At 39.2% G+C, this 20,741-nt stretch overlaps 1 protein-coding gene across 2 annotated transcripts in view; it reads left to right on the forward strand.

Moving 5' to 3' along the window:
• The window catches only part of LOC131685117 (hemicentin-1-like), a 574,669-nt gene that overhangs the window by 527,323 nt on the left and 26,605 nt on the right, over positions 1–20,741 (forward strand). For both annotated transcript variants that reach the window (XM_058968577.1, XM_058968578.1), the window contains exons 9-10: positions 926–1,140; positions 10,931–10,989. In XM_058968577.1, the coding sequence (XP_058824560.1) occupies positions 926–1,140; positions 10,931–10,989 (274 nt within the window). The remainder of the gene's footprint in view (positions 1–925; positions 1,141–10,930; positions 10,990–20,741) is intronic.

Below are 20,741 nucleotides of genomic sequence, written 5' to 3' on the forward strand. Positions count from 1 at the left end.
GTTCCACATGTGCCAGATCAAGCTCGTATAATGGTTCTGGTATGGTTAGGTTAATTCATAGCTGCAATCCGTTTGTTATGTTAGATTCATATGTACAGTGTCTACTAATTGATATTGTGATCCAATTTAATGAATGCTATTCATTATACTCACCTCTAGATAAAGCATGCAAACAAAGTTCAAAATGTATCATACAAATAAGTACTCTACTGAGATTTGATTGTGACACGTATCAACATTTTAATGTACATAAATTTGTGTCCACTTCTATTAACATCCGATGCCTTGATTCCAATAACGGACTGAGATTGAAATTAAATATTTTCTAATCCGATAGAAGAAATGAAAATACTTCGATACAAATCTGCCGACCCGGCTGACACAATGGCAATTTGTTCCCTATGCGGCGCTCTTCATTTGTACTGCTTCGCAAATTGGTCGTCTTGATTCGACATTAAAAACCGGCAGAGTCAGCTTCAATTCAGTGCACAGCACTCCGATCCGTTCGGTCCACTCATGTGCTAAGCATGGAACTCATGTCCAACCAGACGACGATGCGGTGGTGTGTGGCTTCTGCCAACCCACGATTCTCACCGCCATCGCCAGCAAATGCACCAACATGTGAAACGTTATTTCCGTAATCCAGAAAAAAAACCTGGCCTGTCATAATAACGCAAAATTAATTCAATCTCTGCTTCCTTTTTTCTGTCCTATCGCCTACTGCCACCCGCGCAAATCCGGTCCCTCTCGGTAATGTGTACGTGGACCTGACCATCGCCCTCAACCTACGCCAACACGGAACATGGACACGGCATCCGGTTTGTCTCATCGAACATTACACGTACTATTTTCATCACCGGACTGCTGCTGCTGTTGCTGTCCATTTCGACTACGGCTCCCCCTATCGAATACGAAACCGGAGCAGATGCTGGAGTACGACCGGAAGATAACCTCGTTCGATGCCTACTCGTACAACAACGCGTACAATGGCCACAATCCGCACCACAAGTGGTCCAAGACGGACTGGCGGGACGTGGTGCTGCCGGCGTTCCCCTACTCCCACCACTACACCCAGGGCATGAGCTATCTGCTGAGGGGCCTCGAACCGGACCAGCAGTACGAAGCACGAGTGCAATCGAGGTAATTATTGATGAATCGGTTTCATTCCGCAGAACTAGGGGACAAGGTATTGGGTCCAGTATTTTTTTTCTACGTTTATTTTTCTATTCCGTTATGTGGGATAGGGCCCAAGTGGGATTAGTTGCCAGATTAGCTACTTATTTGAGATGTGCCACGGATGAAATTGAATAAACCGATAACGGGATTCGTATATAATTACACGGTGCAGCAGTGTAAAGGCAACACAAAACAATATTTTCAAAATGCAGTATACCCTCAAAATCTTGAATTGTAGCAAAAAAAAAATCTTCGGCACTAACAAATTGGTTGTGCTGCCATTTTCCTAATGGTTTTTTTTTTATTTTACGATCCGGGCAAGCAGAAGAATAGACCTTTCAACAAAATGCTTGGTTATCTTCTTTTGATAGAAATACTATAGGTTTGTGGGACAACAGTGTAAAAATAATTATTATTTTGAGATATTTTCATGAAAAATATTAAAAATACTAAACATTTTTCTTTATTTCTGAGCTTTATTAAAAATTTAAAGAAAATATTCAAAAAAATCAAAATCGGTCGAAAAATGTCAGTCATTAAATTAGTTCCCAATTAGAAATTTGCTCGCATAAACTCCTAAGGGGTAATGTCACGCACTGTGAGATTCTATAGGAATTCCACGAAGATCCGTCCGAAAATCTTTAAAATCGTGACGGATCAGCTTCCATTCCGAAAAAAAATTTCACTATTTCACCAACATGAAAGACTAAACATTTCCCACAGTCAATGAGATCATTTTGGCTCAAAAGCAATGTTTTGAAAGGGCGTCAAAGTTTTTGAAAAAATATGTTCGATTACTGTATTCTATACAGAAAAACTACATGAGAAAGAGTTACAGGGAATGACTCCTTCTGCACGAAAAAATATGCACTGAAAAAAAGTTGTGAAATTTTCCAAAAGAAACAAAAATTCATGTTACAAATTAAATCAAAAATATTTTTGTTTTAAATTTCGTCATCAAAATCTTCAAGAGAAACATTTTAAATGCGATTGCATTTTGAAGAAACTAGAAACTAAGGTTTTCGAGATATTTTTAATTTAATTTCAGCAAAAACAATTTATTTTTTTTGGATCTTTTCGCATTTCTCCATTAGGTTTACGTAATTGGGGAGGGGGTCATAAATAAATTTGTAACAATTTGTTACATGGAGGAAGAGGAGAGTCAATTTTGGACAATTTTTGCGTTACGTAATTTTTGTATGGTCCCTAACGGCTTGTCGGGAATTTTCATTCAAAGTGGGTTTTGACAGTAAATTTATACGCCCTAATCGTATGTTTTTCGAGAATTTATCAAATGTTGTATGAAATGAAAATCTATGATAATGTTAAACATTCACAATATTGATCCGTTTGGCCGCACTGATTTCGGCTTGTTTATGTCTCGTCCCTCTCTTAGTGATTTAAAGTTGTCTGATGAAAGTTTTCAATATGAGACTCATATTGGGCGGATTCCAAACACTTCTCAGCGGGTGAGATAAGGTGTTTTCTCAAATACATTGATATTCATAAAGGTGACAATGCTAAAAAAATAGATCTCAAGTTGCAAACTTAATTTCAGTAGCAAAGGAAATGACAGTTCAACAAAATGCGGTTACTGATACGATGCTGATTTTTTTTTTCTAGGATTGAAGCCAGAGAACTTGCTCTTTGTTTACACAATTCACAGAGTATATGTAAGGAGAATGATGAAAACTAGGACCAGTTTTTTCCTTCTTTTTTATTTATTTATTTATTTTATTTATTTATTCTTATTTTTCATCTGACCTATGTTGGTCTACATGAAATGTAGTTGAATGGGAAAAGCCCATTTCAGGATATACTTCAGAAGCAATCCTCAAATGGGCGTAAAAACCCATTATCTTTTCATATATTCAGACCTGATTACAATGGATTCACACTACAATAAAATATAATAACATAGTACACAGCATTACATAAATAAAAAAATACAAATATTACAAAAAAATGAATCTTAAAATCTAAGTCAACCTTCTTAGTCTATTTTTGAAAACATCACAAGATACAGAAAAGTCAAAATGGCCATAAACACTATTAAAAACATTACACATCGCCCTAATGGGTTCGTTTTGACCGTACTCGGTGCGTTGAAATTCGAGTCTTAAAAAGTTATGCGATCTTAGACTTCTCGGGGGCACATTGACATTTATTTGTGAGAGAATGTCTGGAGCATCTATTTGGCCAGTTAATATCTTCCCAACAAATACTGCTCTAAATGTGTTCCGCCTTTTGGCTAGGGTTTCCATATCGAGCAGACGACAGCGATCGATGTACGGTGGTAGCTCTGTTGGATTACGCCACGGCAGAGTTCTAAGAGCAAAACGAAGGAATCTTGCCTGCACTGCTTCTATTCGGTTGATCCAAATGCTTGTGTAAGGACACCAAATGGGTGCTGAAGCTTCCAAGACAGATCGCACAAGTGAAAAGTAGAGTGCCCGCAAACAATATGGATCAGTGAACTCTTTGGCGATTCTTATAATGAAACCGAGATTTCTATTTGCCTGTGCTGTAACATGAGAGTAATGATTTCTGAATGTCAGTTGTGAGTCCAGAAGTACACCGAGGTCTCTGACAACTGTCATTCTCTCTAGCGATTCCCCGGAAATGGTGTAGTTCCACAGTATTGGATTTTTTCTACGTGTAAAAGATATTATGGAGCATTTGGACACGCTGAGAGCCAGCAAGTTGCGATTACACCAACAACAAAAAGCATCTAAGTGTTTCTGTAGTTCCTTGCAATCTTCTATTGACCGCACAATAAGAAATAGTTTGTGATCATCGGCATATATAAGTCTACACCCAGGAGGTATAACTAAACAAACGTCATTGAAAAACAACGAGAAAAGCAACGGTCCTAGATTGCTCCCTTGAGGCACTCCCGACAAGTTGATGAAACTGTATGACTCGTTATTTCCTAATTTTACACACAGAGAACGATTTACGAGATATGATTTAAGCCACCCTATAAAATAATCCGAAGCGCCCAGCCGCTTCATTTTTGCCAGTAGAAGAGAGTGATCTACACGATCGAATGCAGCCTTGAGATCCGTGTATACAGTATCGACCTGAGATCCAAGTTCAATATTTTTAATACAGAGCGAAGTGAATTGGGGTAGATTAGTAGTTGTCGATCTACGAGGAAAAAAGCCATGTTGGTCCTTCGATATATATGCTCTGGTCTCGCGAAACAGCACATTTCCTACTAATATTTCAAATAACTTTGAGCCAGCGCAGAGTGAAGTTATGCCACGATAGTTCGCAACATTTTGCTTATCACCTTTTTTAAAAACCGGAAACATAACTGATTTTTTCCAACAGACGGGGAACGTTGATTGCGACAGCGATTGGTTAAAAATTAGTCTTAAAGGCGTACATAATGCGCTTGCGCATCTTTTGATTATAATGGAAGGAATACCATCTGGTCCTGCCGATGTTGAAGACTTTAGCTTTCTCATAGCAGTTAGAATATCTTCGTCAGTAAATTGAATAATGCCTAAATTAATTACATCATGAGGGACATTCTGAAGACTATATTCTATCTGAGTGGAGTTGGCCGAGACTTTTTTAAACACACTTGAGAAATGCTGCGCAAATAGGTCACAGATGCCGCTTGGGGTACTTGATGTTTCATTTGCAAGGAACATACTGGAAGGAAGCCCATATTCTTTACGTTTCCCGTTTACGAAAGACCAAAACTGCTTTGGATTTTGTTTCAGGTTCGATTGGGTTTGTGCGACGTGTCTTGAATAGAGAAAGCGATTATATGCCTTGTAACTGTTGCTGGCTTCAATAAACTCTCGTTTTGTGAGGGGGTTTCGTCGGCTGGTGTAATGCCGAAGTGCAGCTGCTCGCAGTCTTTTCAGTTTACGTAATTGACGATTGGACCACGCTGGTTTTGGTCGGGGACGTAGTGCGGGAACATGTAGTTTGAAAAGTTGTTTTAGGACCAGGGAAAGTTTTTCTACGGCAACATCTACATCGATCGCGGAATTTAGCAAAGTCTCCCAATCGATTGACTGCATTGGACACGGCTCAATGCGTTAGCATAACTGAGCCATGGGTCTTTTAAGATTTTTCCAATATGAGTTATTCCACGCGAAGTGATCAAGGCACGTGTAATCGACCTGCACGGATTTGAACCAAATTTGGAGAAATCGTTCATCTAGGGCCAATATATAAAAACCCAAATTTTTGTGTCAATTGAACCACCCCTCGGGTCATGGGAGCACTCCCCGTTTTGACAAATTGCCAAAACCCTTGGTTTTCTTTTGATCATATCACTGGTTCTATTTACTCTAGAATCAAACCGCAAGATGGCTTTTGAAGAAAATTATTCAAGGAGTCTAAAAAAAATATTAATTTTTTGCCGCAGTGCTGCCAACTATGCGATTTTTTCAGTTAAATATTAGTTTTAACGCAGTTTTAAGTTGCTTTTAGTTTTAACGCAGCGATTTTTTTTTGCGTCTGCTCTGTGAACTGATTGAAATATATTCTTGAACAACTTCCATATTGAGAATTGAAATGAAATAAACAACAATTAAATGTAAGTACACTCAGGTTTTTTTTACGCGGGGGATATAGGCCGCGTAAATGAAAACCGCGTAAATTTCAAAATCCGCGTAAATGAAAACCGCGTAAATATCAAAATCCGCGTAAATGAAGACCACTTAAATTTAAGAATCCGCGTTAAAGGGAACCTCGTTGATGGATACCGCGTAAATTCCAAAATCTGTGTAAATGAAAACCGCGTAAATTTCAAAAACCGCGTAAATGAAAACCGCGTAAATTTCAAAATCCGCGTAAATGAAAACCGCGTAAATTTCAAAATCCGCGTAAAAAATACCGCGCAAAAAAAACTTGAGTGTATAGCGCAGTTGCTAAGTCGATTGACCGGAACGCAGCTCACCAGGGTTCGATTACCATTCCGACAGAAGTTACATTTTTTTCTAATTCGTAAAAAGGGGCGAATGACCCTTAATTAAAACCCCGATTATAGAAAAAATACCTCTACGCTCGTATTTTAACACACACTGTTAACAACAACGATGTTTAAAAAACCAGAAGGTGAAGAATGGACGACTGGCGTTTATAGTTTTGATGAAATAAAGTTTAGTTGATGTTTGCTTGATGTAAATACAAGTGTTTGTTAGGCATTAGAGATTTTATAATACTTCAAAATTTGTAAAATATTTGTCATGAAAGTGAACTCAGAGATGTAGAGTCAATGTCGCTCCAACTAAGAGCGCTTGGAACTTTCCGTCGTACGCGGAATATCTCGAGAAATCTGGCAGAGTCTCCCCACAGTAGTAACACTTTTCAAGATTCTTACTGTAAGAGTCTTCCTCATGATTTTCTCCAAATGTTTCACTCCATGACTTATTACAACAAAGGGCAGCTGAGTGGCCAAATCGTTTGCTACAAATGCCGTTCATACCTGGTTACACAAAGAGACGAACAGGGAGACAGGCTCTGTCCAAAAGCGCATATTTTGGCAGATCCGATTCGACTAAGGATACTGGAAACGAGGCTGATAAAGAATAAAGTAACTACTTATTCTCAGTGGTTTGTGCTGTACATAAATATTTACAATTCAGAATTGGTACTAACTGAAGCATTAGGATCTCAGCAGATTATTCAGCAGATCTTCGCATTTCAGTTTTCGCGTCGGTGACCACTCTGTCGATTTCAACAACCTGCGCTGATACATTGACACGATATCCCATATAAAAATTAATAGCAAGCAATCTCGTTCGCTTACTAAACATATTTAACAATGGGAAAATATACTTTTGCATATAAAATATTTAAAATAATCCATAAAGAATTGTAAAACGATCCATAAAAAAGATGTCCATGTTCCAAAAAACAAAACTGAAAATCCACAAAACAGTGTGAAGGATCCACAAAAAAGGGTGATTTGATCCATAGATTTTGTAAAATTGAACCATAAAATGGTCGCAAAAGAGCACTAAAATAGTAATAAAAGAGCAATTAAAATCAACTAATGCCCTATAAAAATATTGGAAATGTTCCATAAAATGATACATTTTGCGCCATAAATTAACTGACATTGATTCATAGAATATTAACAATGTACATTAAAACACGTCGATATGTTCCATAGTATCGACAAAAATGTTCCACGGTATTACAAAATGGAGCAATAAAATGTCAGAAAAAGTTCCATAAATTTGATGAAAATGTTTGCTAAATAATTTTTCTTGGTCCATAGAAGATGTACAAATGAACATTAGAAATGATTCATATATCGACGTTAAATTATGGTTCATGGATATTTACAAAACGATCCATAAGAAAAGAAAATGTAAAACGATCCCTTAATATGTGCTTATGAACTAGAAAAAATAAATTTAATGAATTCATGCGAAATTTTATGGTAAACTGAAAAAATAAGTTGTGCTTAACAATTCTCATAACAGTGCCAGTGTTTTAACAAGTGAGCTTATACTGGGAGCTGTTGTGATGCGGCTTGGCCGCATATCCGAGGCCAAGGATCCGAAGCGGCGCAAAGCCGCTGAGGATCCGTTGGACGAGGCATTGATTAACCCGTAGCTGGAATTGCAAGCAAACCTGTGGTCCTCTCGTTTGCTCGGTTTACTTAAACATAGGGGCTATAGCTAGTTAAAAGCCGACTGAGCGACAGCGAAGTCGAACAGTGCACTAGAAAGCGATGTGGCGTAGCCACATTAGTCAGTGTTCGTGTATAAAGTGTTCGTTTTCGCTTCAGATAGTTATTCAGATAGTATTTGCGACTCATGCCAGCCTGTATCAGTGGTCTAATAACTCTCAGCGCTCTAATATCATAAATACCCTGACGTTTAAAGAGTTGCCATAATGATTTCAGGTTAGCTAAGGTCAGTTAGCTGACTAGTGGGATACGGAAGCTGAAGTTTAACTATAATGTATGCATTGTTTGTTGTACTTTGACATTACAACCAAATGTAATAAACTTTATTATAAGTTCGAATAGCAACAATTTCGCATGAATTCATTAAATTTAATTTTTCTGGCGCATAAGCACATATTAATGGATCGTTTCACATTTTCTTTTCCTATGGATCGTTTTGTAAATATCCATGAACCATAATTTAACGTTCGATATATGAATCAATTCTAATGTTCATTTTTACATCTTCTATCGACCAAGAAAAATTATTTAGCAAACATTTTTATCAAATTTATGGAACTTTTTCTGACACTTTATTGCTCCATTTTGTAATACCGTGGAACATTTTGGTCCATATTATGGAACATATCGACGTGTTTTAACGTACATTGTTAATATTCTATGGATCAATGTCAGTAAATTTATGGTGCAAAATGTATCATTTTATGGAACATTTCCAATATTTTTATGGGGCATTAGTTGATTTTAATTGCTCTTTTATTACTATTTTAGTGCTCTTTTACGACCATTTTATGGTTCAATTTTACATAATCTATGGATTAAATCACCCCTTTTTATGGATCATTCACACTGTTTTATGGATTTTCAGTTTTGTTTTATGGAACATGGACAACTTTTTTATGGATCGTTTTTCAATTTTTTATGGATCATTTTTGTTGTTTTAGCGGCGCAAACTTAGGGCTGCCATTTAACAATCACCCTCAGTTTGAATCGGATGCGACCGAAGCTTCCGTTGTAAAATCTCGCTATATCTTCATTCGATCGAATGGTCTGTTTTTGACATAGAAAAGAACCGGTCGAATTTGGGAATATTTCTTATATCAGATAACATGGCTTTATGAATCTTAACTTTGTTATTAGGCGTATCACTTGGAGAAGAGGTAGATTTCATCTCCATTGATTCTAAACTTATTGTTTTTTGTAGGAAATTTTAAGACCCGTTAATAACAGACCACCCAATCATCTATTGTTCGGCGGCTTTCACTCAAGCGTAGTCTGTTGGTAGAAAGCACTCTAAGAACAATACATGAAACATGGATAACACGGCGGTTCACCAGAGCGAAACGAGAATTGGACCATCTCAGTAGAGAGCTAACACGGTTCTGACTCCTTTTAACTTTTTACTTTAAAGACTGCATGTTGAACAACCTTACCCATGAAACTCCGACAGTCGTAAACACAGGGATACACAATTTATTTCCTTCGCTTCGTTGTTGTGGAGGAAAAGTCTTCTTTCATGTCATCATTGATCTCATCGGATTTTTCCAATACATATGCGGTATATAATGAGTGAGCAGAACGTTTACTTCTGCATCTGCATAATATTGATCAGAAACCGGAATTTGTAATGTCATCAAACATGTTAGCTATAAAAACATAAAGATCTAATCAAAAATCGATTCCTTAAACAAACTTTGCAATTCGAGTCAACATGATACGCTATCACTTTATTCCTTATAACAAGTAATCACCAGAGAGGTTGAAAGAAATCTGTATCTTAAAAGTCGGTCAATTATTGAAGTATATTCTACGTTTTATTGGAAGTCCGACAATATTTAAAGAAACTCTTCAAAATCTAATTCGTGTTACATGTTAAAAACCAATATTTTCAAGATTCGGCAACCCTTCCTTATAGAAACGACATTCATTTGTACATTTCTCTCGTTGCGTTTTTTATTTTTGAATGACACACCAAAGTGACCACAACCCGTAATCAGCACCAATGGTGCATCTCTATTTCTCACGTCCTCCCTGGCTGCCAATTCCTCAGACATATGTGTCAATGCTGATGTGGTTAAACCTAACGTCTACATCCGTCGCAGCAGCGTGCAGCTGCAACGGCATCAGCATCAGCACTTCTGTCGGCTTAGTCTTGCCCCTCATTGTCTGGTCCGGACGACAAAACGTAGGGAATCGAGCATCGTCCCGTAACTTCTGCAGCAGACCCCTGCAAGAAATGCTGAAAACGTGCTGGATTGAACGAAAGCAAAATTTGCGTCCGAAGTGAGGAAAGCTTTTTCTGTTCGAATACCGGCTGACAGCTATTATGAATGACAAATTATTATGGTCATCTTCGGGAACAGCTCCCCCTCCCCGGTTCTGTCCTTCATCGAGAGATTCAACTAATGCTGGCTAGCCACAACCCACTGGAAAATCGATTCAAATGGTTATGGTTTAATAGTCCGTTTTCAATCGAAACCGGATGATCTATGTCCAACATGTGGCGGCCGGTGGTTAGGAAAGGCAGAGGAAGATGGGAAAATAGAATATTAATAGCCGTAAATCATGTTCGTTGGTTTGAACCAGCTGTTTCCGAGCTACCGGGGGCAATATCACTGTATGCTGGAGTGAAGTTTTAACCTTTTAATTGAATTTTTTTCGTCATTTTGACCCTAATACCTACTCAGGGATCCACCCTCACAGCGAATACTACATGCCATTCTAAATTAAATATTTTCTCCGTTTTTTTCCTCTCTTACACCTACGCTGATTGCTGACACTCATCGCACATTCAAAAAACCGGTGGGATAAAATCTTTCAACCGACGGCTTCACGTTTCAACACTCGACCCCACTTGGACGTAATTAAATGGTCCATCCTGGGGATGACTATTCTGGAAATGACACCTTCTTCTAACCGGTGGCACCGGTGGCGTCAATCCGATGATGATGACGATGATGGTGATGATGACGACGACGACGACTACGATGGCGACGCCGGCTGCGAATTGGCAACCCCCCAACATCCACGGGACCAACGAAAAAACGAACGAATGGGGGAAAACATACATACGTCAACGGTACCCAGGAACCGCTACGGATGGAGTGATTTCTCTGAAAGCTTTTTATTCACCACGTCAAACACAGGTGAGTACCTGTCCAGGTCGGGATGTATTCCGCTTTTTTTATACTGTATTTGAATAAAAAACCTAATTGCTGTACAGATAAGGTCGCTTGAGGCAGACACTCGTCCTTGCGCTCGTCTGGGTATTAATTCATTATTTAGTTTGAAGGAGTGATAGTTTTACCGGCGATGGGACTTGTTTTATTCGTGACATTATTTTAATTGGAGCAATTTAATTGGAGCAACTTTGATGGACTCGGCATCATCTAGCTTTAAGTTTTTTTTTGTCTCTAGGGAATAAAGTACTTTTTAACGGTAACATAAGTATGGTAGGTTTGAGAATATTTCGTTACTTTTTTAATTTTAATATATTTAATTATTTCATTTAACCTTGGCTAATATAAATGATAGATATGCACAAATAGTAACATGTTGATAGGATTTATTTCAAAATTCGGCTGTTTTCCCGACAATCTCAAACTGTACCTCAATTGTTTTTCGCCTCAGAGTCAATATCACTAAAGCTGAATCGTTCGTAGCCAGTCACAATTTACTTTAAGCACCCACCAGCCAAAAACCAGTAGAATCGCATTCGGGCGTGGAAGTTCAGCATTAGAGCGTTAAAGCAAATGCCTTATAAATAATAATATATTCAAACCTTAACCAAGCAGGTTTCTTAGGGTACAATATTCGCATTAACCCTGCAATTTTCCCATATGAGAATAACCGACAACGTATGTAGCATCACGACATTACTTTTAAAGAATAATTTCACTTATTGAGCCGCTAAATCCGCAAAAAGAAGCAAAATGAACATTGACCATTTACTCATTATTGTGGATGTACAAATTCTGTCATACTGATATACAATTAATCTGATCCTGTGGATCGATATAAAACTGTGTTTATAGCATGGTGCACGATGATACGTAAAGCGTTTTCCCAGTTTGCCCCGAGGACCGTGTATTTTAAGTTTCCGTGGGTAATGTACAAATGCTCTAGAAAACTCGTAGGTAAACTATATGAAATAACTTGTCTTAAATGATCAGAAGAAAATCAAAATATCAGTATCCAATAATCTAACACTATCTCCTTTACCCAACGCAACAGCGTCTACCGCACTCACGCTATCGCTTGCCGGAGGAAAGTGAACCAAAGAGCACACGCCTGTGCATGCTTGAATGTATACACTGCAGTGCAATCTTGAACGCGCACCGAACCACCACACACTTTAAATCCGTTTATTCAATTCCGAAAGAAAGAGCGTTCTGTATTTTCTGTGATGTGTGATCATGGTTCTGTCTATACATGAAGCTGGCCCGTCAGTGCATCATTGGAAAGAAATAGAACCAGGCGGCACTCATGGGATTCCATTTTTATACCTGTGTCGCCATTCATTGGATGGCAAATTGGCAGTCCTAGCAACGCTCGCTGCTTAGTCAAAGTGTTTCCATTATTTTTAGTCATTGTACATTTTAAGGAATTAGTTACAAAATTATTGTGCACATTACAAACTCCACACGGTCCAACTGTGTTCGAGTCGATGCCAGTGCCACCACCGCCATGCGAACCGTAACCCCCCACGATGACACTTCCGGACGATATAGTTACGATGTTGATCATTTTAAGTGCGATCGATGAATGATTTGAACGAGCACGTAGCACTTCTTTCTATAAATTACCCGTATGTGATTGGGTAACTTTGGGTGCGAGTGTGCGAGTATATACACGGAAAACTCCGCAATCACAAAAAAATAATATTGCAATTTTTGCTATTTGTCTTACCTGTTTCAACTAAAAATTGCTGAATAAGCTAACTATTCTGTTGATTTCCTATCATCAATTGACTGAAAAAATTAGTTGTTTTTGGATGCTGTCAGTTTCTTGAAAATAAAGACAGCAAAAGGGAAACAAAAAAAATTGCAAAATTTTTTTTCAGCAATTTCTTTAGTTGAAAAGGATACTTTGCTCGCTATGTTCATTTTCTAATTTTTTTTTGACAAATATTAAAGTTTAGTTTAATAATCTTGTTATAATACTTAGAAGTGCCTAACTCATTTAGTGACATATGTGAATTTATTTTTTTACACTTCAACGACATTCAATTAGCTAGAGATTGCTGGGTAGGGAAAGTTTTGAAGATTTATAGTCATAGTACCCAAGTGAGAGCAAGAATGTGAGGTATACGGATCGGAAAACGAGAAGAGGCAGGGTCAGAAAACAGGCTAAATATCCTACAGGCTTAACTTTTGTCTTCTGTTGGTGAGGGTCGAATCTAGACAGCATAACTACGGATCACTCAAGTCCTGGTGGACTCCTGGAGTCCTAGTGATACAACGCGTTTGAATATATCAAGCCCTTGATATGACGGCAATAAACTAGATATACTAGCATAATTTGGCTTTTTGTTTCATGGGTAACAAGTCCTCCTAATACGTCAGTCTCTTTTCAACCATCAAAGGCATCGGTCACGATACTCAGTGTGATCCTGTTTCTGGTGAAAATGCAGCTTCGGTTTTCGGATGTCACCTTCATATAGCTTGAGCACGTCAGACATGCGGTGCTGATAACCTTCAACAAATTCGGGTATGTGCAAAAAAATTCATTTCGCAGAACAACTTAAAACACGTGCTTGTTTGTGATGATGATTTATCTCCACTTACTTGCAAAGTCGCAATTAAAAGATTCATGTCGAATTTCGGGGCAGTGGAATCTATTACGGAGGACATAAGGAGAAACTACTTCCCAGGTATTTCAAATGGTGTCTTTGTGGTGAGAATGCAGGTAGATCAACCCATTCCCTCCTACCTTACGCTGCAGTACAAAACAGAAGGAGGAGATACTATTACACAGCGAACTCTCTGTACATATCAAGGACAAACTAATACGTGCCAGTTCTGTGAACAAACGGCACATTACGGACAACCCTGCCCAAAAACCGCTGAGGAAATCTCATCTTCAGAAAAATATGCCAACACACATGTTCCAATACCTTTACCCGAACCACAAACAGTTGCTAAATTTGTGGCTGCAGTTCAGGAAATAATGACAACTGCAAAAGCTTCCAACTTAACAACTAATACTACCAGTAGCTACCACCAAGGATGGAATGTTCACATTCGTGAAAGCAGGAAGAACATCTGATCGAGAGTATCAAGGCAGTAATAACGATAATTATACGGACGTAAACAACAACGAGAGAGACATGGATAACCCCGAAGTTGATTAGAGAAACAACATCTTCCCGACGCAAAAAAAGATCTCCGCTCGCAATAGCAAGTTGCGCACACCAAATCTGACAGGCTTAAAATAAAATTGATTTTAATTTTTATTTTTACATCTTGTAATTATATAAAAGACCCATGGCTCCTCTAAGCTAACGCATTGAGCCCTGTCAAATAAACGAATTAAGAAAAAAGTCCTAATAATTAACAAAATCATTAGCTGTTACAAATGGTTAGTAATTATTTCAATATTACAATTGATTTAAACAACCATCCTGGTTTTCAGTTTCAACTCGCACCAATTTTGAAATCGACAATTATATTCGTTGTTAGAGCTATTTGATGAGCTGATTCAGATGGTGTGGGTCTTTGCCAACTGACAGCATCACATTTTCAACTAGACGATTTAGTTGTTTTAGTAACTGTTTTGTTCATAGAAAAACAAAAATAAAAGTTTAGAAAAATCAACAATCGTTTAGCTGTAAGGGTTGCCACCTCTGGAGAGGCTTTGACCCGGAGATTTTCACTGACCTTTCACTTTTGAGTGGAACTAGAGGGAAATTGGAATCAAAGATATTGCTCGGCAGTTTAGAGCACTTTAATCGATTTTTATTACTACGTTAAAGTAAAGCTGCAAATTTTTCACGTTTGAGGACGATTTGTTCGGTATAATCTGGTGTAGTATTTCACTTCCCCGACTAAGTGCCAAGAATACAAAAGCACCAGCTACTCTCGCTGTGGAGGATAAGTTAAGCGAGCATTGCTCTCCTCCATAACTAACAGGAAAAGTGGAGCAAAGGCGGCACGGCTGCGGTATTACATGGGGAGCACTATGTGATGTCGGTTATTCATCACCAGAGGTCGCACTAAGGAGGCAAAACTCACCTCCCTAACCAACAGTTAAGGGTCGCTGAAGGAGTAGCAACAACAGCGGAAGAACTCGTTTGATGTTGACCTAGTCAGTTGGATTAGATCAAATCTGTCATACCTTGATGCAGCTGGTGATAAGCACCACTAACAGTAAACTGATTTGGTAAAATTGCAGCAAAACAACTTTTCACATTATTTTGAGCGACTTAGTGGGATGCAACATTTCAATTGTAACATATAGCGAAATACAACTTTCCTTAATTTGTAGTAAATTTGATTTGTTTTCCATTTTCATTGCTTTGTGAAAGAAATCAGCAATATTTGGTTAACTTGTCTTCGCCACCTTGAAACGAAGGGTTAGTCGGGCAAAATAAATCTGAACCAGAGTAATAGTTAACTTAGACTTTTTAAATATTTTGTAAAAAATCAATTGATTCCAAAAAATTGAAATTATGCTACTTCCCACGAAACCCGGAGAAATTGATGCAAAACCCGGAGGTCCGGAGATCGCTCCAGAAAACCGGAGTCTCCGGGTCAAACCCAGAGGGGTGGCAACCCTAAGCTGTACCAAATATTAACCAATCAATTTCAGAAATTCTACTAATAGGTGAGCCCGGGGCTAGTTGGCGGTTGGAGTAAGTTGGCGGAATCCCTTTTTCTCGGTTTCTATTTGACATATAGCGCGGCCTTTTCTTGTGTAGCTCAAGTTATGTGAAACCCATTATCCAATGTGTTTTTGTTGCAAAACGATTTGTTTGGTGGAGGTTGTGGGTAAATTTTCTAAATTTCAAATTCTTTATGTTATTTAGGGCGATTTTCAATCTATTTCCCGAATGATTATATTTTTCGATAGTGCGTGAAAGGAGCTTTCAGTATCCGTATAGACGTTACATCTATCCACAAACAACAGTTATTTTTCAAATAGTTTTTAATAAAATATGCGGTTGGGGTAAGTTGGCGGTGCTGCACGCGGGGCAAGTTGGCGCAAGTTGCAAAAAAGTCATCAAAAATTTTTATTTCTGGAATTCATTCCAAAGTAAGAAAATCTTTTTCTTGTGTATCTTGTCAATGCTGGGAACATTTATTCCGGCCAATCGCATAAAGAATTACGAAAGCTTGCTTTTGTATAGGGAGTACGTGTCAAAGTCAAAATACCGGGGTATTTAAACTGAAATATAATAGCAAATGTCGGTTAATATACAGATTTCTTGAAAATACATTGAGCACGTTCCAAAAGGGTTGCTGTTACGACGTTATCGCCTTGACCGAGACGTGGCTAGACAACCGTACTCTGTCTCGCCAGGTCTTTGGTTCAACATTCGATGTCTACCGCTGTGACCGCAATGCCCTCAACAGCCACAAGCCATCAGGCGGTGGTGTGCTTATCGCCGTTCGCCGTGGTATAAAAGCCCGAGTGATCAATGATGACCGGTGGGCGTGCTCCGAACAAGTGTGGATATCAGTGAAACTTGCCGATCGCAATCTGTTCCTGTGTGTTGTGTATTTTCCACCTGACAGAATTCGTGATTCCAGCCTGATCGATGTACATCTTTCCTCCGTTTCTTTTATCGCCTGGATCGCCGCCCCGTCTGATGATATTGTTATACTGGGCGACTTCAACTTACCTGGCTTGACGTGGTGCCAGGCAAGTAATGGTTTTCTACGATTGGATATCGAAAAATCTGCGGTTATTAACAATGCCAGTTGTATTTTGGACAACTACAGCAGCGCAACTCTTCGGCAAATTAATAATGTCACCAACGAGAATGGACGTACATTGGACCTCTGCTTTGTAAGTGCCCGGGACTGCGCTCCGTACTGCTGCACTGCACCGACTCCTTTAGTCAAGCAGGTGCGTCATCATCCCCCACTACATTTTGTATTCGCTGGTAACCTAGGAGTTAAGTTTAAAGACGTCTCAAGCTCTATCGTCTACGATTTTAAAAACGCTGACTACGACAGCATCGTTAGCACGCTGTTGGATATAAACTGGGACGAAAATATTAACAATGACGACGCGAACGAAGCAGCGATGACGTTTTCTAGTATTCTTAACTACCTTATCGACCGTCATGTACCAAAACGAATAATTAGTACCGATGAACACCCTCCCTGGCAATCAACCGTCCTTAGACGTTTAAAATCTGCCAAACGAGCTGCATTTAAGAAATTCTCGAAGCATAAGACACTTGCATTACGAAATCACTACTTTCAACTCAACCACGAATACAAACAACAAAGCAGACGCGCCTTTTTTAGACACCAGCGAAACGTCGAGCGTCAACTGAAATCCAAGCCCAAGTTGTTCTGGAAGTATGTTAACGAGCAGCGAAAGGAATCCGGTTTGCCATCTTGTATGTCGTTTAATGGAGTTTTAGGCACCGACACTAAGGAAATTTGCCAACTGTTCTCCGACAAATTTTCAAGCGTTTTTTCCAACGAGCGCCTGCCACCACAACAAGTCGCTGCCGCCGCTAATTTAACTCCTTCTCTAGGACGAACCATCAACCGAATTTGTGTCGATAATGCTGCCATTCTTGCAGCAAGTGCCAAACTGAAAGTATCTTGTTCCCCGGGTCCAGATGGTGTTCCCTCGATTTTTGTCAAAAAGTGCATCAGCGGGCTTCTTGAACCACTTCGGCGAGTCTTCGAGCTATCACTCACTACTGGTACATTCCCTTCCTGCTGGAAAGCAGCGCACATGTTTCCAGTTCATAAAAAAGGAAACAAATCGAACATTGACAATTATCGGGGAATCTCGTGTTTAAGTGCTGTATCAAAACTGTTCGAGCTGGTTGTGTTAGATCCTATTTTCTTTCACTGCAAACACTACATTGCAGATGACCAACACGGTTTCATGCCTAAACGATCGACAACGACAAACCTGCTCTCGTTCACAACATATGTAATGGATGGATTCGCTGACGGATTGCAAACCGATGCTATTTATATGGATCTATCTGCGGCCTTCGACAAAATCAACCATGATATTGCAATAGCGAAGCTGGACAAACTCGGCATTCATGGACAACTTCTGCGCTGGTTTCGTTCCTACCTCGATGGAAGGCAACTCCAAATCAGCATTAAGGACTGTCTATCTGTACCATTCTTCACTACATCCGGCATACCACAAGGAAGCCATCTCGGTCCAGTAATATTCCTCCTCTACTTTAATGACGTCAATTTCACATTACAAGGACCCCGCCTTTCTTTCGCCGACGACATGAAAATTTTTCAACAAATACGGGATAAAACCGATGCCGAGCTTCTTCAGAGGGAACTGGACAGCTTTAGTACGTGGTGTGATCTAAACAGAATGGTTTTAAACCCGAGCAAATGCTCAATCGTTACGTTCACGCGGAAACGCCAACCGACTCAGTTTAACTACCGTTTCTTCGGCTCGAGCGTTCCAAGACACTCTCACATCAAAGATCTCGGAGTCATCATGGATTCGGCATTAACATTCAAACCACATACGTCATACATCGTGGATAAGGCATCACGACAGCTTGGGTTCATCTTCCGAATAGCGAAAAACTTCAGGGACGTATATTGTCTTAAATCGCTTTACTGCGCGTTGGTCCGCTCAACGTTAGAATATTGTTCAGCTGTTTGGAATCCGTACTACCAGAACGGGATTGACAGAATCGAGGCTGTCCAACGCAGGTTCATACGCTTCGCCCTTCGTCATCTCCCATGGCGAAACAGATTTCAGCTGCCGAGCTATGAAAACCGTTGCCAGCTAATACACCTCGATACACTCAGCATTCGAAGGGACTGCTCTCGAGCCCTGTTCGTCTCGGACTTACTCTCTGCCAGAGTGGATTGCCCAACAATCCTCGGACGTCTGGATCTTCAAGCCCGCGTGCGAGCTCTACGCAATAACTCCCTTCTGCGAGTTCCGTTCAGGAGAACGAACTATGGTTGCCAGAGCGCTGTTACCGGACTCCAACGAATTTTTAACAGTGTGGCGACTGCCTTTGACTCCAACAGGACGCGGAATGCGATAAAAGTGAAAATGTTGTCAATTTTAAAATGTAATTAGTTTAAGCAACCACCATTGGGGCCAAGGGGCCTGTTGGTGAAGGTAATAAACATAAACATAACTAAAAGGACCCTTTAAGTAATTGAATCTCCATTTAATTGCTTAGTTTTTGGAGTATCCACACATACCGCCAACTTACCCCGAGACCGGGGCAAGTTGGCGGGTATTCCGCGTCACATATTTTTGTCTCTAAAATGGAGACAATGCATCAAACATTTTTTAAAAAAATCAGAGATATTGCCAACAGTCTGCTCTGCCGCTTGTTCTATTTTGCGAGATCTACCTACATCAAAGCGTCAAAAATTGGAAACTGAAAACGCCGCCAACTAACCCCGGCCTCCCCTATATTGGTTTCTATGTGATCGAGAGCGTTTCCGTGTGCCAACGTTGCAGAAAGTTCATAGCGTCTACCGCTTATTGTACCGTCCGGACAATACAGTCAACATGTTGCTCGTTTAGCATGTCAGCATCGACTGAAATAGGTTTGCAAATTTCACATTTTACTAGTCGTTTCGAAAGGTTATCGGAAAATCCGTTTTTGCTTTAATTATAGTTGTCGTACAGTTTGCGAAATCGAATACGAAACATGTGCACATATTTCCGATCAGATGGTGAAAAAATATCGCGATTGCGATCATTACAACGGATGTTATTCGTATTTGAGCTCCGGGAAAAATATTTCAGCAGAAATTTTTGAAGCGTTTGAAGTACTATACTTCAAGAAGATGCTTTTTTCTTTTGTCTTTCGCGGCGAATGGGTTCAAATAAGCCTAAGCTAATTTTGCGGAAGTTAAAATTTAAAAAAAAGCCAAAGAAGGCACATGGTTATGGCAGATATTAAACTTGAATAATCACTCTATAACTAAAATAATGATGCAATCACGCCCACAATAGAGTGGCTGGCGGTTGTATGTGAAAATTTGAAATGATTTAAACTAGCGGGCACAGCACTATTGGAGTTCCTTTTGTGATCCCAAATGCCTGTGCAAAACTTGGGAGTGGTTGATTGCTCCCCGGGTTTGTGCATTGAGCTTAAAGTTTGTATGGGATTTTATATGAGAAAAGCAATTATTTTGCATTTACGTTAGTAATGATCGCTATTTTACTCAATATGAAAAACCAGCTTTACAAAACAATAGTTCAAACCTTTGTTAACAACTTTGTCGAAGACGGTAGCTAGCTACAAGTTTTCATAAAATAGTTATAACGATTTGAAAACTTATGGGTCAAACTAATTGCGGAAATTCTCAAATCGATGAATACATTCTCATCAGTTCAATTTTAAAATACCGATGTCGGTGGTGCACTGGCAGTGATGGTAGAAACAATGAATTTCCGCAATTAGTTTGAACCATAAGTTTTAAAATCGTTATAACTATTTTTTGAGAACTCGTAGCTAGTTACCGTCTTTGACAAAGTTGTTAACAAAGGTTTAAACTATTGTTTTGTAAAGCTGGTTTTTCACATTAAGTGAAATAACCATCATTATTAACGTAAATGCAAAATAATTGCTTATCCCATATAAAATACCATACAAACTTTAAGCTCAATGCACATACCCGGGGAGCACTCAACCACTCCCAAATTTTGCTGAAAATGACATATGTCGAGCCACTCTAACCCACAACTTTCAAAC

Source organism: Topomyia yanbarensis, chromosome 2 (genome assembly GCF_030247195.1).
Source record: "Topomyia yanbarensis strain Yona2022 chromosome 2, ASM3024719v1, whole genome shotgun sequence".
Lineage (NCBI taxonomy): Eukaryota > Metazoa > Arthropoda > Insecta > Diptera > Culicidae > Topomyia > Topomyia yanbarensis.